Consider the following 24,549-nt stretch of genomic DNA (forward strand, 5'->3'; position numbering starts at 1 on the left):
AAACAGAAAATGCATTTGTGAAACGAAACTACAGCAAAAACATCAAACTGTCTTCTGCATATTATATAAGTTGGATTTAGTCCTTACCTCACACGTTGTTCCAGTGAAGCCCTGTGGGCATTCACACATGAAGCCGTGCAGCAGGGTGTGGCAGCGCCCGCCGTTCTTACATGGACTGCTACTGCACCAGTTCCTCGGAACCTCGCAGTGCCGACCCCCAAAACCTGGCTGGCAGACACACTGGTAGCCTCTGGCCAACTCCTGGTATAAAGATAAGAAGTCATCAAAGTGTCTGCTGACACATTTTATTTATAGAGGATAATTAAACTGTCACTGTTGTCCAGATATGTTCAAGCTTTCACCATGACAACTGCTGTGACATTTGGAAAGGGTAAGTTGCACATCACAAATAGTGACTGATTTCAGGTTATAAGGAAAAAACTGTTTTTCACTAAGAAACAGCTCAACACCTTCTTTAGCTAATACATGCAAAACTAACCAGGAGGCTGATGCAGCTTACTTGACTTACTGGATCAATGCCATGCATTTTCTTTAATTCTTGATTTATCTGAAACAGGCTTCAAATCCAAACCCAAGTCCATATTTGAAGTTTTGTTTTTTATTTGTTTAACAAAACACAAAAGCTCATTCAGTCATTGAATGTTGATAACCTTTCAAAGTCATAATAGCTTATTCTTTTATGTTGTGACAGGTACTTGGATGATTGACAAGAAGCATGTTACTTCTCCGTTGCTGTCATCACATCAAAAATAAAATCAATAAAGACCTCATTATGTTTGAACTAAAAAGTCTCACCTTGCAGGTCCCTCCATTCTGACACTGTCCGTGACAGCTGTTCACGTCTGTTGAATAATCAATCACAAGAAAAATGTCAGATCTGAAACCGACTTTGACAAAATGGGCAGAACAGTGTTGTAACGTGCAGCTGCTACAGGAAAGTGGTCGATGAAACCAAAGCAAAGTTTTCCATGCCTGGAAGAATTGCAGATTCAGAGGTGCAGATGAGCTGTGAGAATGTGCAACGGAATTTAACTTGCAGAGGGAAAAAAGCTAACCCTAAAGAGTTTAAGCAATTTAAGAAAAAAGTTTGATAGTTTGGGAAAACATTGTAGTTTTAGAAGAGTGAGCCAGTGTGTAGCAGGTACACAGCCATAAGGGAGGTATATAAGAGACAGAATACAGCTAAAGCCCAGCTTCCTTGGCCGACAAGCTTCTCTTCCACTGCCATCTGCAAATCTCTGGATTTCTCAGTAGACGTTTTTCTTTTTGTGCTTTCTAAGAAGATAAACTCTTCTTGACTTTTATGTGTACAATGTAAAATATACTATATACATATGAATTATTAAGGACTATACTGGACAGCAGCTCATTCTGTTGCTAGCACACCTGTGTCACCAAAGCATAAGGAAATTCTAGTCAAAATGTTTTGGTCACATAATATGAACATGTACTTTCTACTGTTGGAAGATTTTAAGGTGAAGTTTTGATTGTTTTGCCAATATTTTTTAAATTTACCACTGAGCTTAGAGATTGGACTGTTTCCAAAATTAAAGGTCAAAGATAAATTTATTCTTTAATATATCTTTAATAAACGTGATTAATTAAATCAATTTGCCAAAGAAAAAAATTTGGTGGCAATAAAATTGCTGAAAATATGCAAAAACAGGTTAAAACTCACATGCTTTTAAGGCCCCGTGTGACTTTTTTGTGCAGATATTTTTTTCTTTATTTCGGGAAAAGAAAAAAAACTGCAGTAAATACTATGTTCAGATATTAAAAGATGTTACCTATTATATTGGAATTTACTAGAATTTTGCTAGCAATTTTGGTATCGATAGATATTAATAGCATATTGCTATGCTGTCAGTGCTTGTAGTAAGCATCTAGAAAGACCATTTTTCCTGAAAAATTGGTTATTATTTTTGAAATAGGAATTACATGATGTAGATTTTCATGAGAAACCATCTATCAGAACAAACACTGATTTACTGCTACAGTGGAAAAGAAGCTGGCTGGACAGAGGCCCCTGTTTCACCTCTGTTTTCTACAGGTAGCTGGAAAGAGGCTAAAGACTAATGATCTGCTGGACTGATACTAACTGATGTCACAGTTCTGGCCCACCCATCCATGAAAGCAGGCACAGTGATATCCACCAATCAAGTTTTTGCAAGCGTAAGCATTGAGGCACGGCTTCCCCGCGCACTCATTTACATCTGAAAAATGGAGATGAGAGACACAGAGAAAATGAATTAAAGCCAAGAACCTGCTCAGAAAGCCCGTCACCAAGCACAGCCTCCTGTCACACACAGCCCACTGAAATGAAGGCCAAAGATCGAAGGTCTTTCCCAAACTTCCCTTTTAGCGACAACTTATGTGAATTGTTTTTTTTTCTTTTTTCATTTCATTTACGGGCTTTAAACGCAGACTTCAGGAACAAAAAATGCTCCATGGTAACTCAAAGTGCTGCGAATTATCCTGCAATATTTGACTCATGGTAACTCTTTCCAACACCTTGATTTATGGTTGTCATCCGCACTGGGCATACGCTGTTTGTAGACCTGTTTGGAGCTGTCTCCAAAACCAATTTTGGTGCTTTGATGGTTATTGGAAACACTTCAGTAGCGCCCTACCACAGCACAAGTTTAATTTAATTCCTGTATTGCTCACAGCTTTCTGCACTTTTATATATATATATATATATATATATATATATATATATATATATATATATATGACACATCAAGTTACTTTTTGCACAGTGTGCAGTCATTTGCACAACCCACTGTCATTGTTGTCATCTGCTGTCTTGTGTCTGTATCGTTCTGTTCTGTCTGGTGTTGCACTGTCTTTGTTTTGTGTTTTTGCCATTTTTGCACACTTGCACTTTATGGAGTCCTGTGTTGATTGTCTGTTATATGTCATATGTAGCACTATGGTCTTGGAGGAATGTTGTCTCGTTTCACTGTGAACTGTACCACCGCACATGGTTGGAATCACAATAAAGCCACTTGATTTATTTAAATAAATGAACACTGAAATAAATGTAATGTGTACTAGGTAATAAAGTAAAGTTCATGTCTGGATGGGTGTTTACTTTTCCACTGGTTTCCATTGCCTCCCCCTACTCCTGCCATTTTGTCCTCATCCCCACCCCTAGGGGTTAATGTCTCTCTTTTGCATTCCCTGAGGGCCAACCTGCGGCATTCCAAGTGGTCAGTTTCAGAGGCAGCGCTCGCCGCTCCCACCGTGCCGCCTTGCCCACTATAAACCAACACACAGTGCATTAATACTACTCCCAGGAGGTAAGCGGCACCTGTTAGCCTGCTGAAACTAAACACCCCAAACCCCTTCCCAAAACCCGAGCCTCCTCCCGATCTAAAGCACCCGTTCACTTCATCTCCCTCTCCCACAGGTACCACCCTGCTCCCTGAAAGGGGAAGCACTCTGAGAATAACAGGACTCGTAACACAAGCTGCTGCATTTCGGTTGCTCCCTGTGTATGTTTACAGGTTATAAAGTGTTTCCTGGCTGAAGCCGGAGGGTGTGAGGGCTCCGCTATGCTGGGGCGTTGCCTCACCGTAGCGCATATACTCCACTGTTACGGCCAGTCTGGAGCCAAAGATAACCCCCCAGTGGACTAGATTTGGTCCCAAGGCTAGCAGTTGCCAGGCGGGGGGTTATTTTTAGCTTTACTCAAGTCACCTGGCTCAAATTGCAGACGATGCTCGGAGAGCGTCTCCGCTGGGCATGCGCATGCACAGACAGACACACACATGAAATTAGTGGGCCTCTTGCAGTTATACTGCTGGTTAAACGATGTGGCAGGATAAACAAACAACTAGATATGCTGTAACTCTGCGCGCAAGTGTGGATGCATGGAATTCACCATAGGTGCCACACACATTGGCTTCACCACATATCATCTAGCATGCAGTGGTTTTTCAAATTAGGATTTTAAAATTAAAATTATATAATATTATGAAGCTTCTACCTGAAAGACACCTAATTTAATTTGAAAAACACATCAATTTATGATGTTGAGCAGTCAAAAAAAAAAGAAAAAAAAAAAAAGAGCTGCTCAAATGAGATGATTCTCTTTCTTTAGAATACATCATTCATTAGATGGAGACAGACAGACATACCTATCTGGCAGGTCTTGCCTGTCCACTGTGGAAGACAGAGGCATTCGAAGCCGTTCTCCATGTCGATGCATGTCCCGCCCTGAGCACAGGGGCTGGAGGCACATTCATCAGTGTCTGAAATATAAGACGTATGTTAAAGCTACTATCACAGCCACAGTACTTAGTGTGGTACAGAAAACTATAGTTATATGTATCCATCTAAGTAATATTTGCCATACCTGGGAAATACCTAGACAGTTTAGCACCTCTCACCTTTAGCACAGGTTGGCCCAGTCCAGCCCGCAGGACAGTGACACTCAAACCCCGTAGGGACTTCGTGGCACGTCCCTCCGTTGGCACAAGGGTTAGACACACAGGCATGCTCCGCTAAAAAGAAAGTCAAATGTCTAATTGATTTTTATGTTTCTTTGGAGCTTTGTCCCAAATGTACTGTGGCCCAAAGCAAAGGTCTTTGAACCTAAATGTTTGGTGCGTTGTATTTAGACACTGACCGATTTCGCAGTTCTTGCCAGAGTAGCCATCCGGACAGGCGCAGTCGTATTCGTCTGGTTCCGTGTTCATACACGTTCCTCCATTCTTACAGGGCCGGTTGGTCCCACAGTAGTTCAGATCTGCACAGAGACAGAACAGTAAAGTGTGTGTGTGAAGTGATATTTCTGGGAGAAGCTATCTGATAGATAACTAGCAGCAAAATTGTTACGTACAAAAGCCTCCCTGACCAAAAAATAATAATTAAATACTTTGAGGTGTCATTATTCTGCATCTCTGTGCTCTTTAACTTCCAAAACACATCAGCCACCATCACTTTTTTCCTACAAAATGATGAATTTATTCCATTTCTATCTCACTACCCTGCATCCTGACCAGTCTCACCATGAGGCCAAGATGAATCCAACAACAAAGGATCACAGTCCTACAGGAGCAACAGGTTTTCTTTATTTCCAAGACATTGGACAACTGAAATGGTACCTATTATGTCTGCTCACATTGTTGTCACAGTTATATTTTCTTTGATCACTACAACCCAAAGACATTTTTTATTTACTGACTAATTTTAAGATCACAGCTTAATTAAGCCTCGAGCATCTATTTAAGCAGTCGCTCTCTCTGCAAGCCACTTGTCAACCCACCTCCAACCCAGCTCCTTATTTCACGCTATTCATGTTGTTTCTGACTTAATTAATTCTATTCAGGTTATATGCTGCCGCCCTCCCCACAAAACGGAGGTATACTGCCACATGTCAATTAGTGCACACAGAATAAGAATCCTGTGTTGACTAACATGGTCCCGTCAGAGCTAGCGTCTGTAATAAATAACCATAAGGATTGTTTGTCTTGGAAATTCTGGCTATGTTAAAGATGGATATCTTAGATCTTAGAAAACATATTTAACTTCTGACCTTTATCACATAGCAGGCCTCCCCAGTTCTTCTCACAGTTGCACTGCCAGGGCTGCTTGCAGGTACCATGAACACAGCCTGGGTATGGCAAGCACTCCTCACACAACGGACCCTGCCAGCCGTAGTTACACCTGCAACACAGAGAAAAGAAATGTCCTTATTTTAATTACCAAATACTTTTGCTGTTGATACAGACAGCACACCTGGGCAGCTGTTTTTGCCTCCTCGCTTCTTTCTTTTCCTCAATCAGGAACAATATGAACCCGAAAACTGGTTACAGACAGTTAAGCTCCTGAGGACTGAAATACTTGTGCCATTACTAATAAATAAAAAGCACACATAGAAGAGGGAAAACAGTGGGTGAGTGTATTTATTAGCAAAATAAGTGCCTCTTATTTCACACGCACAATAAGAATGTGTTCTTAATAGCACAACCAGCTTGAGGGAGCATCAGGCACACAGACACGCTTAAAAATGCGAGGGGAAAGGGTGGGGGGGTAGGAGGATTTAGCCTTGAGAAAGAGTGATAGTTACGTATTGATAACAATAAAGTCATTTAATACTTCTACGATGTCGGGAAACACAGAGGAGCACTTGATGTCATGCCATCGTGCCAGTGGGACATGGCTGGTGAACACGAGGGATGCTGCCGGGTGCCAAAAAAAGGGCAATTTATGGAGTTCAGAGAGGGAAGAATTCTGCATACATGAAGGGTCAGCAAGTACAAACATCACTGTACTTGACTCAGCCACACATTACCACTGTGACACTGCAGCTGAACGCCACAGCAGGACAAAGCATCTTCATCGAGGTGAGTGACATGTTTGCTGCCACTCCTAATCTTAGAACATGCAGGGCCAGGGGACATTCCTGAGTGTGTTGTGTGTGTGGGTCTGCAAATATCTCGTCATGCTTACTTTCATGTGCACATTCATTCACATTTCCTACAAAGTTTCAGGTCAATTATTCAAAACTAGCTTATGTCTTACTGCTGTAGCACTTATATATGAAATGTGACTTCACTGCTAATATAAAAGTCCAAAAGTCTCATCAGAAGTCTTCAAATTGTTCATTTTGCCAACATATTTGTCCAAAACTCCCAAGTATTAAGTATTAGCAAAAAAAACCTGCACTTTTATTAGAGTTAAAGCCTTCCTTGGTGTATAATACGACTTATATCATCAGAGGCAATACTGTAATCTACAAAATACTGTCGATAAAAGAGAAAAGTGACCTTCTAAGAGCCCGCCCATTTTGTTTGTTTTGTGCATTTCTTCACACAGACGTCATGCACGCCGTGTCTGCTCTCTGCCCTCTTCCTGTGCCGTGAGCGTGGCTTGAGGGCAAACTTGGAACGGGTGTTTTTTTGTGGAACGAGGCTTAGTCGTCTCGAAGCAGAGGCAGGCACAGGGTTAGCTAATCTGTTGGTATATGGCAGCGCTCTGTTATTCCAAGGCCAGTGGTAACCTTGCCCCACCTGTCCTGTCATTTCTCCGTTGGGGCTATTTTGGGGCCCGCAAAACCCACCTCCCCACCCAACCAGCCCTCCTCTCCTTCGACTCTCACGAACACTTCAAAATGGAAGCCGACCAAAAGACCAAAAGGCAGCGAAATGGGTCTCTGTAGCCTGCTGTGATGTGCTGTAGTACTTTGGGACAATGACAGACGGGACAGCACTCAAAAAAAAATGTGACTGGGCCCTGGCGTCCAGGAAAACTATCAGAAACCAAAAGAATAAAGCCTATTTGACCCAGGATCACATTTATTATGGTAGCTAATTTCAAATTTTGCTCTAACGGTCTTTAAACTCAATTCATGCAAAATGCTAACAACATATTTTCTGTAGCTTTTCTGTGGCCTTTCTTATTAAATGAGCTTGGAATACCTGTGTGTGGTATCAGGCAAACAGAGGCACACTTAAAACAAAGAAAGAAATGGAGCAGTGACCAAGTTCTGATTACATCAAAACATGCACAGACAGTTTGGTCTCATGCACAACTTGCAAGTAGAAATGTTTTTAACTGTATGCATGACTGCAATTTTCATCTGATCTCGCTCTGTATTTGCAATTCACTTATGCATATGTGTGTGTTTGTGTGTCTGGGAGACAGTGCTATGTATTGTTTACTACTGTATGCAGTGTTGTCCGGCTCTGCGGTTGGCAGTAGTGCCCTGCACACTGTCAGCGGTGGCAGAGCGGACAGCCTGTCTGGCTGCAGTGTGGGAGAGCAGGGAAATGGTTTCGGGCAGCCACAGGCCAAGGGTGGCATTACCCACAAGCACCGTCACTGGGCTGCTGCTGTCCCATCAATGGAGGGGGCCATGGGGGCCAAGCCAGGGCCTAAAATATCCCTCCTTTACCACAAAACCCCACGCCCCGCCGCTGCCCCTCAGACAAACCACACCCTGAAGACGGGACGGTGGGCCGAGGTAGAGGGGGCTGTGTGTGTGAGTGTCCGTGTGTGGGACCGCTGAATTATTTACAGGCAAGTCTCGCGCCCAAATCCAGCAGACGGACTTAGCCTGCTGTTGCCTAGCTACATGTTTAGTAGTGTCACATGAGGGAGCGTAGGTTGTGAATGCGCTGTGTGTAAGAAACAAGATACCAAACACACATTTTTAGTTTCCTTCTGCCAGGCTGAGATGCTTTTTTTCCCCCTGTTTCTTTCTCTTTTCTCTTCCCTCAAAATTTCCCAGACATTAACCCAGTAACTACTTCTTCTTCTTCTGTTTTTTTCCTCCTCTCTGAAATATAAAATGTTTTGACCGCTATGAGTCGGGTTTTCTCTGTTCTATCATGGGGACAAAAGAATCGGGGTTTAATACTTCTTCTGACATCACATTCGCTCTAACTTGTTCGGTATGCGTTCGCCCTGACACGGTTTTCTATTTGAATCATATTAATACAAGCCCGTTTGTTTTGCGAGATCGCATTACGTGTGATTTTTATGGAGCTTTCAATCAATTTGCACCTGACACCACAGGCTGAGCCACACTGTAACGTTTGACAGGCGCATATTTGCGGCTTAGGTGGCTGTCTTCTGAATAAACGGATCCTCCCTATACGTTATTAGATTTACGTGTTTTGTAAACGGTGAAATTGGATTTTTAATTAAAGGGCCTGTATCATCCACAATTTTCATTGCATCAAAATAAAGTGGAAGTGGCTGGATCCATTTAAGACTTTTCCACTGACTCCATTGAAAGGGGGCTAATTATGTTTTACCTCAAGTACTGAAGGCAGTGTATACGCAAGTGATCCCCATGAACCAAAAGGTCATGAGAAGACTTCAGACTGCTCTAAACGTGAAGTTTTATACAGTTTTTTTTCTCTTGGACCTGTATGATGTCAAAGACAGGGGATACCCTTAGTAGGTTAGTCTCACAGGAGCCCCACTCACCTGCTATTATCCAGTAAGAAAGTTGGCTTAAAGAGAAGGCATAGTTAGCTAAAATACCTTGTTTTAGAAGGTGGATTAATTTAAATTAAAGATCGATTAAGGCTAAAGTACGAAGTTGGTGTGATAGACAAGAGACTGTTTGTTTTTCTTCTGAATAAATTGTGACATAGATCAGCATTTCAACCTTAACATTGATATATAATACAAATAAATCCTTCTAATGCAATTCATTTCATAATTCATTTCATATCAGTTTTTCTGTGCTCAAGAGTGTTACGTTTATTGTCAGGTGTGTCTGTTTTAGTTTTATTCTCACACAGTTAGGCTTACAGTTTTGTTATGTGTTCGTATAAATGTGAACTATCCCTCGACTCTCTCTTTCTCTTTTGCTTCTTCTCTTTCTCAGCGCTGCGCGTATGTGCGCACCTGATGGCGACGAAGCTCCAAATCACATGTTGAGGCACATTCCAGGGTGTTGCTTTCTCTTACAATCCTCTGGCCATTTTCAATGAGAAATGTCAGCCTCATCAAACCTAATCAAACCTGCCACAGTGTAAAACCCTAACCTCCCTCCCTCCCTTCTGTCAACGCTGCTCTTCTGATGTTTCCAAATACTTGGCACTATGTGTGTGTGTGTGTTTGTGTGTGTGTGTGTAGTTTGGCTTTTTAAAGCTTGTGTTCCACTCTGTCTAAATGTACAGTTCAGTTCCAAATGTAATCAAATCTAAATATCTCTCTGCTGCCATCTCTGCTGTTCACATAACTGTAAACGCTTCATCAGCCTTTTTTGAATGCTTGTTGCTTTAAGCAAAAACACTGTAGCTAGTGTAGAAGTACTGGTCTAATACTTTTCATGAACACATGGGAGCCATGAAATACAATTTTTTTTGGAGCAGTAGCATCTCTGATTTGTTGTATTTGGTATCTCATAGAACGTTCATCCAATGAATTATCAAGGCTAAATTACTCAGGTAAAGTACAGCCAATCGCTAGACAATAGTGTGTGTTCTCCAACTGGTTTAAAAATGTTTTCTGAGAGTTGCTGGTAGTTGGAGAAAATGAAATTGGTCACATGTATATATATACAACCTCCTTGTGATTGGTTTGGTCAGTAGCAGGTTGTCACGTATACCGTACATGAAAAATGGTCTCCTCAAGGTAAAAATTCAACCCACAACTTTTTAAACTTGTGGTCAGCCAAATCTTTTACTTTGAAGATGATCATTGTTCACTTTCTTTTTTTATGAGATTGAGGTATGCAGACAAATCGACATCTTTCAAGAAACTGACGTGTGACTGCGTCTGTTAGTGACCAGCAATCTGCCACAAGAACCACTCAGAAAAATACATTTTTTTTCTCCTAGTGACTCAAGATTGTCAGGGGGTCGATGACATGTCCCTTAGCCTGTGTCAACCAAAGCATAATGAAGGTTATCTGTAGTGAGGTAAGTTCTCTTGGTTTTGACACGTAAAATGTCATTTAAGTAATTGGTATTTCTTATTTCATGTACTTTGTGTTGTTTGTGTAAATGGACTTCATTACCTTATTATATATTTATATTCGAGGTACTCACAGACTATGTATTGACCTATAATTTGAGTTACCATTAGCAACCAGTGACACTGCCCTCAATGCCCCCTGTCTTTATCCCCGCTTGCTGTCTGTAGCTTTGTGCGCGGAATCCACACTTCCTAACATAAGAGTGCCAGCCATAACAAGATCCAGGATAGGAAGAGGTGATGTGGGCTCCAGACACTGGAAGAGGGTGGTGGAGGGAAGGGACTGCGGGGAGGTACGGTGCCTCTCTGTTGCTGGAGAAGGATGAGGAAGGAAACATGGAAGAAAAAACAAAAAAAAAAACAGGCTGCTTTCTCTCTTTCTGTGTGCGGGCAAGAGCAGGCCAGCTTTAGAACAGGAAGCAGAACAATAGCTTCTGGATCAGAGTGGAGCTGAGGGATGGAGGTGGAGGAATGGGGGGCAATGCATCAGACTGGGATGGGGGAGTTAAGAGTGATGCGGGGTTAGGCTGCTTGGTATGTTATTAACAACCCCCTCACCCACTCACCACTCTGTTGTGTCAGGACTGTTATTCTCATTAACTCCCTAAGTGGTGGAGGTGGTGGTGGTGGTGATGGGGTTTCCATCCAAACAAGAACATATTTTCCATCACTTGACAACAATGCCGTAAGAGAAACAAAGAGGTGCATAAAAAAAAAAACTAGAGGTGACTTACTTGCATTCTCCTGGCACATTACAAATCCCGTGGATGGGGCTGCAGCCTTGTTTGCAGATGGCTTTTGAGAAGGAAAAGAGAAAACGACATGTATGGATTTGTCCAAAAATTGTGAAAAACTCTTTTATTTAAAAGCATAATAAAGCTAACATAAAGCATTTGAATTCTTTTGAGCTTTCAGTCATTAAAATGTCCTTCCTTAGCCCTCCCTGCTCGTGAAAATGCAGAGAAACTGTTGTGACAATAGATGGATGAACTGTCAAGACAGCTGAAGGTGCCTTCAGCAATGGCAGGAATTTCCAGACATTCTTCACATTCTTGCAAAGTGACATTTGACACGAATTTCCGTGAACTTCTGAATTTCATCCAAAAAGGGCAATAAGGAAGGAAAAACTGAGGATCCATGTGATCACAGTAAGCTTGGATGAGGAGTGTTTATTTGAACCTGGCTGCTTTTGGCTTTCCAAAAGTGGTAAGTAATTAAAAAAAAACATTTAAAAACAAAGTGGAAAATGATGCCAATGAGAGCTTCTAAAAGACAGTTTTGATTCATTTTGATTCATTGCACATATACCAGTACTCCCCCATAAAAAGTGCTGCGATTTCACTATGAAATAGTGAGAAATAGATACATTATTAACTGGTTATGACACAGAAGATTTAAGGTTTAGATTGTATTATTTAGTTAATTATTAGTTAAGGATTAATTATTTTTATTTTCTTGTTAACATTATTACATGGTAGATTGTGTTGCTGTTTGCACTTTGACTGATATATTTTTTCCTACCTTTGTTGCAGTCAGGCCCTGTCCAGCCCTCCATACATTCTTGGTTTCCAGTTTGGTCGCACACATAATGGCCGAAGTAGTCATTGCGTGGACGGCATACTTTATTGCATTTGGTGCCATAGTAGTTTTCATCACAGCGCACACGGATGGTGTAGCCAATACTAGCAATCAAAGTTTTATATTCCACCACTTGTTTCTCCTCTCCAGGGTTAATCATTCCTCTGTGGATGCTGCGCACTATCAGTAGCTCATCATCTGGACAAAGCAAAAACAGATGATACAGAAACAGATGTTAAAAAAATGCTATGACAAATTATGCTTGTTATTTACTCAGTGGACAATTTTTCCTTTTAACTAAAAAAAACCTGCAGCTCATGGAAACAACGTCAGTCGATTTTCACAGGGTTATCTCTCCCAGCTTTTTAGGTCAATATAGCTGGTTGCCAACTGCATAGCAATGGAAGGTTCACAATACTGAACGATGAATTCTTGAGGCCCCAGTGCAGAGCCCTGTGGTACTCCGTGACTAACTTTCCTGTCGCTAAACTGGCTAAAATCAAGTGCCGTCATTAGTGCTGTTTATAATGTGCACTAATTCCTGACAGATTATCTTTGCTACAGTCACAACTTGTACTGTGAAAAAATCCAAAGCCTGTCAACTGGTGATGCAGTTCAAATTTTGCCTCACATGGTATACGTGGACAGACTTCCTTTCGCAGTCTAGGAAAAGTTGAAGTAGTGATTCATTTTCATGTATACAGAAAAAGAACAAAAAACACAGAAATGCTCAAAAGATCTGATGTTTTGAGGTGTAACCTCTGGTCAAGCTTCACTCTGTTCTATCAAGAATGTGGTAAAAGAAAAAATAAAAGTTGAGGAAAAAGAGTGAAAGAATCGGAAAATTAAGCAAGCACAAGCGAGGTCTGCGAGGGCTTGATAACCGAAATGCTTTTTCAGTTTTCCTGCTTGGTGAAATGCTTTTCAGGCCCCCTCCTCTCCTGCCACCCACTTTCAGGATATCCAGCTCGACTTCATCGGAGCCAGGCCGGAAATAATAAGAGACGGGGAACAGGCAAGGAAGGGCGACATAGGAAAGGCCCTTTAGCTCGTTCTCAAGGAACAGAAGCACCACGACCCAGCAGGCTTCTCTGCATTCTCATGTTTTTAGAGAGTGACAAGGTGGAGATGGACTGAAAGACTCGTTTTTCTCTCCTGGCTCATAAGCTAAATGCTGACAATGCTATTAATGATATGTTTCCATTATAACTTGGGTTGCCTTTAGTTTAGCAAAACTTTTCCTTCCAAAATGCAAATTATCTATGCAAAAAACAAAAAGCCCCAGAGATAGGACTACACCTTAACGTTTGATTCAGATTTTCATTCAGTAAGTAAGCATTGAGTTTTCCTTTTTGGAATAGGGATGTGGTTGGCTTTTTTTATACATGTTTCGAGATCTATATAGTCATCTAAGCTGTCTCAGCTCAAGTGTCAGACACTCTTGAAACTCACGCTCAGTTCATGTCATTGTTGCTAGCTTAGAATGCAATGTATTTTTTTTTAAGTTGTGATGAGTCATGGGTAGATCTGAGCTGAGAAACCCCTTTTAGCCTATATGTGACATTATTTACAAAAAGGAACATTGTGTTGCAATAAATAAGATCCGAGACTAAAGACTGAGACCATAAACTCATCAGGGGAGTGTTTACTCAGGTCACACATCAAGTGAGCAGTGGGGTAATTTTCTCATAGTTTTAACTTACAATCAGAGGCAGCAAAGGTGACACCCCCTGCTGGCCTTTAAAAGTAATGCACATTTAAAGCATTCCCATACTGACTTTAGATTACAGCAGGAAGGCATGTCCACCTTTACATTACTGGATTTAGCCACTTTTCACACCTCTTTAGTCATGGCAGAAGAATAAGACTGTGAAGTTGTGTTTATAAAATAACTTTTTAAAAAATATTTATGGTCAATAGTTATGGTAATATAATACCTTAAATATATTTGTGAACAACATTTACCCTACAATAGCTCAACTTCCTAAGTTAGACAGTGTAGAAAAATGACTGAAAAGCTAAAAGACCTAGAATCCATTTTCACACTGTCCTGATTTACTGAGGCTCACTGTGAGTTAACACACTGCCACAGATTTCAGTCCCACACCCACCACCTGAAACACCCAGGCACTCACTCACTGCTGTTCATCTCCAGCAATTAGATATAAAAATATAGACCAATCATGAGCTCCCTCTGTAGTGGAGGAGACACACTAAGAGGGGCCGTTGTTACTAGGGAGAGCAGGCGAGGGAAGGCCATTTAAAAACCAGCTTATATAAACAACGAGGGGCTTCAGATCCGAGCAGCTGATCATGTCAAGAGCAGCACGATTGTCTTTGCTTTCAAAGAGAGGAATTAATTTTAAAAATGTAGAGTGATGGCTTTGTCCAACAGTTTCAGTTGTCAGGCAATGTGCGACACAGTTCATGGGACAGGAGAGCTTTAAGAGGGGCTGGGGGTCTTTGAACTTTGACCTCTTTCTCTACCTGACATCTAGCATTTTGCAGAAGTTGTTGTTACTGTTTTTTGTTTGAGTCTGCAAAATCTACACCTGTTTCCTCACAATTTCTCCAAACCAATTGTCTGAATAAGACACGGGGTTGTGACTACAGCTGAGCTGATAACAAAAATCAGAATCAGAAAAGTTCTGCAATGTCTGTCCCAACTTTTCTTTCTTGCTTAAAGACACCAACAAACAGAACACCGAGAAAGAATGCCAGCTGAGTGACGTGACTCTTACATTCTCCAGTGAAACCATGAGCTAACTGGTTGGCAAGGAGTTACTTTCCTTTGTGAACCATCTTCCTCCAGGTGTACCACCTAACGTTTACAGCCATTTGTCATCTCCCTACCTTCTTAAGGCAACTGTAATAAACCTGTTTTTTTCCCATAAATATTAATGGAGCAGTCCTCTCATCTGAGGATTTGTTGTGACCTGCTTGGCACTACAGACAGATCTGAGTTAAATGGCAAATTAAAGGGCAAAAAATGCACTAAATCAACTCCTTCCTTTGATTGCCAAAACTTTATCATAAATTATTCGATGACAGTTAATAGTTTGGCACAACTTAGCAAAAGACTCACTGATATTTCCCATCAGTGAAGAAGCAAATCATCCATTTTTTAAAGTTGAAATCATCACTATACGTGCAGAGACCTCTGCAGGTTTCCATTACATTCAAGATTTAAAGGGGAACCTCAAAAAACCACCGTCATCTCCATTCCAGACGTGCAGCTGGCTGATGTATTTTTAATACTTTTAGGACCAAAGCTGAGCTTATCTCTAGAGAATGCTACCAGTGTTTTAGCATCATTCATACTACCATCCAATCAGTCTGACATGCATAATTCATAATTCTTCCCCAATACACCAACAATGCACCAGCTCTGATGCTCAATAACATCTCAGCCCTCTTTTCCCAAGGCTTTTCTGTTTTGCTCTGAAACAGGCGGGGGGGGGGGGGGGGGGGGGGGCTTCCTGAAACATAAACAACCTTTGCGAGGCCTTCTTTTTCCTGAGGCCTCTGCAACCTGCAGCCCAGGCCTGTTCATGCATACACTGAAACGCAGGCGAGGAAACTCCCCTCGTATGCTCTCAGAATATTTACCAGAAGTTGAGAGGAAAAATCGACACATTGAAACACGTCACACTTTAATGTCGTTGTTTAAGTGATGAGCTGCTGATAAAGTGTTAGATATTTTGGGAAAAGAGCAATACTTCTCTCATTACTCTGAATTAAACAAAGGTAAGCCATGTTAATTATCCCCTGACTGTGAGTCATGACAGTGGACTTACCATCGAAGACTCTGTACGAAAGCAACCAGAGTTTGTGGTTTGAATTTGGATTTTTTTTTATGATCATCAGTCTAAAAATAATCAATTCATAATGATATAAGTAGCAGAAAATAATAAAGTAATTGACTATGCTTGCTGTTTAATGAACTGTAAAATAAAAGTAATAAAAAATGTATAATAATAAAAGCTTTTATAAGATTTTAGACCATTTACAAAAATTCCACAGACCAAATCTGAAAAAGAACCAGTAGATTAATTAATCAAACCACTGTTTATTACACAATGGCCACTACAGACTGAAGTCTGGCCACCTCTCTGGCCAACCCGCATGACTAGGGCTGGCTGTGGCTCAGGAGGTTGTCCACTCATTGGAAGGGCGACCTCAGTCCCTGTACTTAAACTTAGCAGTTTGTTGAGGCTGGAAATGAAGAGGGACAGCCTAAATCATGCTCAGATTTCACCACCCCAGCAGATCCCTAACCAAACTCCAAGGACGATGCAACTGCTTTACACATGAAAAAAAAAAACACAGTACAGATTAAACAGGGTTTGGGTTGGAAGATATTCAAAGCATTCATTTCTGGGCTCCTGGGCAAAGCTCAACTTGATTGGGACATCCCTACGTAGATTCCTATTCTTGTGCACGCCTGGGCACATGAGAACTTTCTCCTTCTCTATAATTATGCTACACTATCACTAATGTTTGCTCCACCTCCACCTGCTCCACTCTCACACACACACACAGCAGGATGCTGCAGGTTTGGGCCTGCTCTCTGACGTGCGTCGCGAAAATGTAGGAAATCCCAAAACGGAGGCAGAAAAGACAAGCGAAAGTAGGCAGATACACCGAGAAGTCAACACTTAATCCCCAAACAGCTTTGGAAAGACACTTGTGGTGGCTTCTCATTATATCATTAAATATCTATTTTTAGTTTGTCCAGTTTGACCTATAATTAAGCCCAAACTGTAAGCTTTCTCTCTTGACAGGACCCTCGACTGCTGACAGACTAACTGACAGATTCAGGACTGAAACCTATGATCATGCAATGAGACTCAGACCAACTCTGCAAGACAAGACACGGCGGTCGACACATCAGCACCTCCTGCATGCCTGACTGCCTATCACTACCTTAGAATACACGCCTCCCCTCCCGGGATAAGTAAAGCACCCCCCTCCTGCCGCTGCACCATCACATCTAGCAAGCTAAAAAGTACTCGAATCACCGTCCACGCTGAGCCATAGCAGCCTGTCACAGTGATAACAAAGTGGCGTGCAGTAGCCAGACAGCTGCCAGGATGCTAATTAGGAGGTAGCGAAAAGTGGGGGTGGGGGTCTGCAATTAATGGCTTAACGAGGCAATGCTCTCACAGACTTAATATAGAGGAGAGGCATAAACAGCCTGGGTGACCCCGAGAAGGGTAGAGTAACACAGTTTGTGTGTACGTGTGTGGTTGATCATAGCAGAAGAGTCTGTTCAGTGACAGGTTGCTTCTCCCCAAGACAAGAACTAACAGACTTAAAAACTCCTTTGTCCCACACGCCATCAGACTGTTTAACTCCTCTCTGGAGGGGAGAGGGAGGGGAAACAGGAGGACAAAGGAGGGGGGAACAACTAAGCTGTAGTGCCTCTTCACCTCACTGTACAATACCTTGTGCAATACTTTTTGTAAATAGTCAACAGTGCAATAGACTCAATACTTGAAATGTGCAATTCACTTGTATTTTTATTTTTTATTCCTATTTATTCTATTTATCCCCTTTGTATATTTTATTTATATTTGTCTCTGTATTTATATGTGTGTGTGTGTGTGTGTGTGTGTGTGTGTGTGTGTGTGTATATATATATATATATATATATAACAATTCTGTAACTGTAACTTCGGTCGTTGCTGTGCTTTTTGGAAGTCGAATTTCCCAGAGGAACCCACCCGAGGGATTAATAAAGTTCTATCTTATCTTATCTTATCTTATCTTAGCAGTCATCTTCATTTAAATTAATGTGAAAAGGTCATTTTACCTTCAATATTAGATGCAAACAAAGCCAAAGCTGTTTGGGAATCCTCACATTATGGACGAGCACCTCCTCTCTTTTAAAGCTATGCATCCATATCCATATGCTAGTATTGCATCCCATTAAGTTTACATCTTCTCTGGCCCGAGGTTTGCTCACTTTCTTCCTTTTCTGCATTTATGTCTGATCTGCACTTACTGGCTCACCGACCTGCTAAGTGTTTACTGTCATTACTGTCTGCACGGCTATTCATGTCTCATCTGATGGCTGTGTGACCTGACTCGTCTTGAGCTTTTTTTCCTCCCCACTATCACTAAGTGTTTGTTTGTTTGGTTAACATTGTAAAATCTTGGCTTAACTATGGGAAAACCTATAAATGCTTCCATCATGAGGTAACACAAAGTTAATGTATTGAGTAAGGAGCTGTTCCTGTGGCATAAAAACATCACGTATGTAGCTAACAAAATACAGTCTGGATACGGGCTGACAACACCCAGAAAATAGGGAAAGGAGTGGTGCTACTCAGGCCTCCCTTCAGCTACACTCCTGATCTCATATAAATAAAATTGGACTGAATTTCAGCTGAATGGTTCACTCAAGGAGTTTTCTCCTCACTGCGTCTGTTCCTGCACGCGTGGAACAAAAATGAAGCTAAAGCCACTGAATCAAGGGTTCTCAAGATTTAATAATGAACTTCAAATTTAGAGTGACACATCATCTTTAATTGTTCTAATGCATCTGTTTGTGTGACGGTGGTTTATGTTAGGAACAGCCATTTTTTTGTAAGGTTTATAAGCATTTTATTGCATTTTTTCTTTATTCCTTGACACCAGCTGTGAATATTAAGAAGATTTTTATAGCTAGAACAAGAAGCTGAAAAATGAGAAGAAAAGCTCCCTTGTGGATGGATGAAATGTACAGCAGCTCCCCAGAGCCGTCATCGACCCACATGACACACCTTGAGAACCCTGGCACTAAATGAACCGGGTCCTGAATCAACTCCGGGAAAATAAAGCCAACAACGCTAACGAAGCGTTGCCTCCTAACGTAGATTGCATCCTTCAATTAACCTTCCTCACTATGGTGCTGGAAAACAAAGCCAAACAGAACTGAGACCAGAAGTGTGTAAACAGGATACAGCTGTGTACTAAAGAAATCTGGTGCTGGCAGGCAGGTCGGTTAGAAGCTTCACAAGTAGATTTGATCTTTCCAGTTCACACTGTCTGTGCTGATGTCTTGACAATGTTCAGTGAGTTTATCATAAATGAACTGTGCATTTATGCATTTATGCCCCTTGAACCATCCAAACAAAAAGAAGTCAGCTGATAATAATTTATTTTCTTGATTATTTAAAGATTTAAAAAAGCCTAAATGTCACTCTCTCATCATTGAGATAGATGGAAACGATGGAAAGAACACTGAAAGGTGGACCTTACCATTGCTGTGTGTGCCGTTGTCCCTGTCCCACGCCTCCACTATCACAGTGAACGCTCGCTGAAACACAGAGAGGAGGAGAGACAGAGGTCATCACGGGGTGCACTAATACGGAAACATCACAATCAACTTTTCTGCTCAGACTCGTGCCCAGTTCATGATGTAGACATGGCACACGACAGTGAGTTTACACAGAAACCCAGATACGAACAGACACGGAAGACTGCTTTCAGAAACTGGCACACACACATATTTGGCACAGAAGGTGAGAAGCGGTGGGAAAATTTGTTTTGTTCCCACACTGCTGTCACTGATTACCTTCCGTGTAACCAGGGCTAGTTAAAAAGGGCAGCAACCTGATCATTCAAAAAAGAAAGCATTCACCTGGAAAGTAGCAACACACAGTTTCCATATGATCCTTTCAAGTTCAGTCAGATAGACATTCTCCTAATTACATTCTTTATATTTTTCTCTCTTTTTTTCCGGATTCTCTGGAAGGTCAGCACCCCCAGAGCTGGCAGGTTTTTGATGACTTGCCAAAAGGCGGTTAAATAGACTATATTGATCTCCAATGGGGAAATATAATTTTCTTGCCTTCTCCACTGAAATCCCCCACAGGAAACTGTGTTCCAACTTGTTTTAAATGTCTAGGTACGCATACACCGATCAGGCATAACATTATGAGTACTGACAGGTGAAGTGAATAACACTTATCATCATGGCACCTGTAGTGGTTGATGTGTTAGAAGTGGGAAAAACGGGCAAGCCTAGGGATTTCAGTCTGACGAGGGCCAAATTCCAAAGGCTAGATGATTGCTCCAAAACTGTAGCTCTTGTGGTGTGTTCCTGGTCCTCAGTGGTTAGTATTTATCACAAGTGGTCCAAAGAAGGAACAGTGGTGACCAAGAGTCTTTGATGCATGTGGTCTAAGTATAATAGTAGTATTGAGCTACTTAGATTATACACCCCCGCTAGAGTACTAAGATCATCTTCCCAGTCACTTTTGGTAAAGCCGAGATCCCAGCTGAAGACTAGAGGTGACCGAGCGTTTGCCTCCATCTGTTGTTTGGGTTTGCATGTTCAGGATGGTTACTATGCCTTTCTTTGGATTGTCTGTCATCCACAGAAATGAGGATTAAATTTGGATTTCTGTGTTAAATAATACCAGATACAGTAAATGTCACAATCTGCTGAGTGCTAAACTGCAGGTTTATGTGTATAATGCGTGTGAAAGCCCAGCATGCCTGCACACTGTGCCCTACTTTCCTGAAGAGATGGACTCCACTGTCCCACAGCAACAAACTCAAACTGTGGATTGTTTCAGGTGCAGGGCTATTTTTCCCCCCTCTCCCTTTTTTTTCACGTGCATCAGCAAACAAACCGAGATGGAGCTCGCTGTCTGTCATCTGCATGGGGCCAAGCAAGCAGCTGTGAGTTCCCATGACCCAAGTCTGACTCAGAGTGACTGAAGGCTGCAGGGAAGATTACAAGGGAGGTTACAAAGTGGCGCTAGGAGAGATTAAAGACGAAGCGCAAAAGACATGGGGTGAGGTAGAGCGCTCAGGTGCTCGGTGGTGCTTTAAACGTAATTGCGTGGTGTGAAGCTCTTTGGGTGGGTAGCTGAGAAAAGTCGTGGGTGAGACAAAAATACAAGTCAGATATTGCTCTTAGCGTTTTTTAAATTTGTTTTTATTTTAGGGTGTGTTCATAACATGCAGGTTGGCGCCACGGCGAAAACAAGTCCAGAATCGAATGCTTCGTGGCAAATAGAGTGTGACTAAATGTAGCTTGCCATCACCAGTGTGTGAATGTGTGCGTGAATGGGTGGATGGATGACTGGATATGTAAAGCGCTTTGGGTCCTTAGGGACTAGTAAAAGCGCTATATAAATACAGGCCATTTACCATTTACCATAAATGATTAATGACGTACTTGAAAACGAATCAAAAATTCATGTTCAGTTTTGTGGATAAGTTGTTTTATGCTCAACTAGTACACTAAACGAGTGTCACTGTTTCTTTAGTCTCATGGAGCTCTATTCAAGTAAAGTCTGTCGACTAATTAAAGGGAAGAAACAAAATAATTGCAGTGAATTGGCATTATATAAGGAGAACTGATTTTTTTGATTATTCTAGAAATGAAATGTGACTATATATATTTTTTTAAATTACGCTTTCCCCCCCTTTTTTCTTCACCCATTACATTTTTGAAGTAATCACCCCAGCACCAGGTAGACATTTTCATCTTTTTACTCTACACATCACGAACTGATTAACGTAAAAACTGCTGTATCTGATGTTAAAATCCTGGGTACATGAAAGGTAAAGCTCCTGTCTTTACCTCCCATCTCTTTACCTCTCATCTTAATTCAATGAATGCGCCTACTTTACCAATCCTAAATCTGAAAGTTGGAGCGATCTCAGGCATGCCTGCCAAATTAGCAACGCAATCAAATGTGGGAAAGTGGAAATGACATTAAACAAAGAGGTTTCGTAGCCGCAAGGTGTCTACGTAATGTCACAGAACTTCCAGAGAGAGCCAGAGGCATTCACAGGAGCATTTTCTTACAGGCTCTTTACACTCCCTCTGTGAGTGTAGGCATGTGTTACAGCATCACCACAAGGGACAGAAAGCCGCTACAGTTTTCCCAACTTTTATTTTGCAATGCAGCTATTACTACAATCGTTTGGAAGAGGATGAGCTATTCTACCCTGCGAGATAAAGACTGCAGCAGTAATATAAGCAGTCACAGTGTGAATGGATGAATGAGACATGTTGTATAGAGTCTATACGTAACCATCGCCTCTCTGGGCTCAAATATTAAAAAACAAGAAGGATTGTAAAAGAGGTAAAGTCTTCAACACCAGCGCAAATTTATTTTTACAATTTATTTTAACAAGATTAAATGTTGAGAAAAGATATTCAGCCATTGGTTTTTCAATGCTGAAGTGTTTGCTAGCACATAATCTTATAATTGCTCAGAGTTGTTCCAGTACTAATAATCCCCAAACTATGGCATCATTCTGAGGACAATCTGAGCACAAAGTGTCCAGATCATACCAGCTTCTTCTTCTTCGGTTCGTTAGATGACACAGTAGTGATTTACGAGCGCGTGAGAAGCCACAATTCTACTCTGAGTGAACACAAGTGGACATTATCATAATCAATTTTCCCCTTGTAATCAATTTTAAATGTCACAGCCACTGACTTCCAGACAGATGGGGTTTTCTCCGAACCTCAGAGCACCTTGACATGAGTGTATGTGTGTTTCTGTATAAGAGTGTTTGTCATAGACTAAAGCAGGAGGCTATGTGTGTCACCGAAGGCCAGGAGCTTGAAGATCAAAGTGTCACGTCCCTGCAGTCTGCAGCGAGACAACCTTATCTGTGTGTTTGTGTCTGTGCGTGTGTGTGTGTGAGAGAGAGAGACATGAGGCTTGGGAGGGGAGGAAGGGAGTGTAAGGGTGCGTTGGGAGACACTTGACACCTCCTAACCAATTTACAGGAGTCAGAGGGATTTGAGTTTTCATTAGGCGAGGAGAAACCAGCCCACTCCTCACCGCCTTCACCTGTTCAATGAATAAATTACTGCCTCACCACGGCAGGAACAGCCGCCAGCGACACACAACTCTGCTGAGAATAAACTGTACAGTCTGGAGCTGCTCGACACGCTGCAAATTATGTGTATCATACGCACTAACAAGCTTTCTTCCACTGAACTGCAGCCACTAGAAAACTTGGAGTTCTCGCTTGGATAATCGAAGTCACCCTGATTTTACTTTTCCATTCCCAGAAGGGAATTCCAACTTTTTATAAAACTGATTCAGGGAGTAAACTGAAAAAAATATGCAGTCTCAATCTGAGTCTTTTGGAGAACCCTCTGAACGCACTCAGCAGTGTGTGCAATATTGTTGGAACAAATTAAACTGCACTACAAGCCATAAGAGAAGCTATTGTGCAGATGAAGTGGTGCCAGTACTATAAAACTAAGGCCAGAAGATCATTCACTGTTAAGAACTCCTAATAGTACTAGAGTAGGTTTGCATTATTCACAGCAATAATCAAATAAGCTGTATTTTTCTCACTGCATATATCTGAAACAAGATGTTTTAGCTTCCTTCTCCTCTTTTTAAGCCAACTTTTTCTGATTGGCAGCTACTTGAAAACAAAATACTGCAAAAGGTGGGTGTGTCAACAAAATCTCTAATCACCATAATTCCATGGTTCGTTTGCTGTATTGGTTTCTGTGCTTTATGTCAGGTTCTGAGTGTAACTTCATATAGTTAGAGTATATAGAGTATATTTGAGCTTACATAAATGCAGCACAATTAAAAATGTATGTTACCACCTTGTCTTGTCTCCCTCGCCTCATGCCCCTCCCTGAGCCTGGTTCGTCCAGAGGTCTCTTCCTGTTAAGAGGGAGTTTTTCCTTCCCACAGTCGCCAAGTGCTCGCCCAAAGGGAGCCACCTGATTGATGGGGTTTCTCTGTATTATTACCTGTAAAGTCCCATGAGGTGACTGTTGTAGTGATTTGGCACTAAATAAATAAAATATAATAGAACAACTGAACTGAAGGATGCATTCTTATTCAGTAATACCTCAGGGGATTCATTTGGAGGCAGCAAACTGAACAGCTGAAACTAACAATTACAACTAACGACCATTTTGGCTCCAGTGGGCACCTCTAACAATCATTTAATTTACTTCCACTTTAATTTTGGAAATCCTTATAAAGGATTAGAAAAAGAAAGAAAGAAAGAAAGAAAGAAAGAAAGAAAGAAAGAAAGAAAGAAAGAAAGAAAGAAAGAAAGAAGAAAGAATATCACAGCACAAACCCTTCAGAAGAACTCAGGAGCTAAAAACAAATGTCAAAAGCCTCCATGTGTGAACAGTCAAATAAATTAAAAGCAGAGTGCAGTAATGTAAAATTAATACCACAAGGATGTTGCATAAAAGATGTGCAACAACAATTTTTGAAAAACTTCCACAGTCACAGGTGGAGCATAATGACGAGGAATGTTCTTTGAACTGAAACTCACAACAGCCAGGAATTGTTCACGGCAAAAGGAGTAAAAAAAAATCCAGAGACCCAATTAACAACTTTTCCAGAGTTGTGATCTGAGGAAGAAGAAAAAAAATAAAAGCAGCAGCAACACCTGTCACGTCACACCTGTTAGTCTATTGACATGAATAAAACATGTTGCTCCCGGCAGAGAGGGGCTCGGATGGTTAATTTAGCACGTTATTAACAGAACGAGCCCAGC

At 41.4% G+C, this 24,549-nt stretch overlaps 1 protein-coding gene across 2 annotated transcripts in view; it reads right to left on the reverse strand.

Moving 5' to 3' along the window:
- The window catches only part of LOC308389126 (protein jagged-2-like), a 52,111-nt gene that overhangs the window by 14,457 nt on the left and 13,105 nt on the right, over positions 1–24,549 (reverse strand). Inside the window, exons 3-12 of one of the 2 annotated variants that reach the window (XM_080870280.1) lie at positions 19,288–19,345; positions 11,986–12,240; positions 11,199–11,259; positions 5,564–5,694; positions 4,655–4,774; positions 4,416–4,529; positions 4,164–4,277; positions 2,121–2,234; positions 817–863; positions 88–261 (exon numbers count right to left, since the gene is read on the reverse strand). In XM_080870280.1, the coding sequence (XP_080726406.1) occupies positions 88–261; positions 817–863; positions 2,121–2,234; positions 4,164–4,277; positions 4,416–4,529; positions 4,655–4,774; positions 5,564–5,694; positions 11,199–11,259; positions 11,986–12,240; positions 19,288–19,345 (1,188 nt within the window). The remainder of the gene's footprint in view (positions 1–87; positions 262–816; positions 864–2,120; positions 2,235–4,163; positions 4,278–4,415; positions 4,530–4,654; positions 4,775–5,563; positions 5,695–11,198; positions 11,260–11,985; positions 12,241–19,287; positions 19,346–24,549) is intronic. The other variant, XM_080870281.1, reaches the window with a different exon arrangement.

Source organism: Rhamphochromis sp. 'chilingali' (assembly GCF_963969265.1).
Source record: "Rhamphochromis sp. 'chilingali' genome assembly, chromosome: 21".
Lineage (NCBI taxonomy): Eukaryota > Metazoa > Chordata > Actinopteri > Cichliformes > Cichlidae > Rhamphochromis > Rhamphochromis sp. 'chilingali'.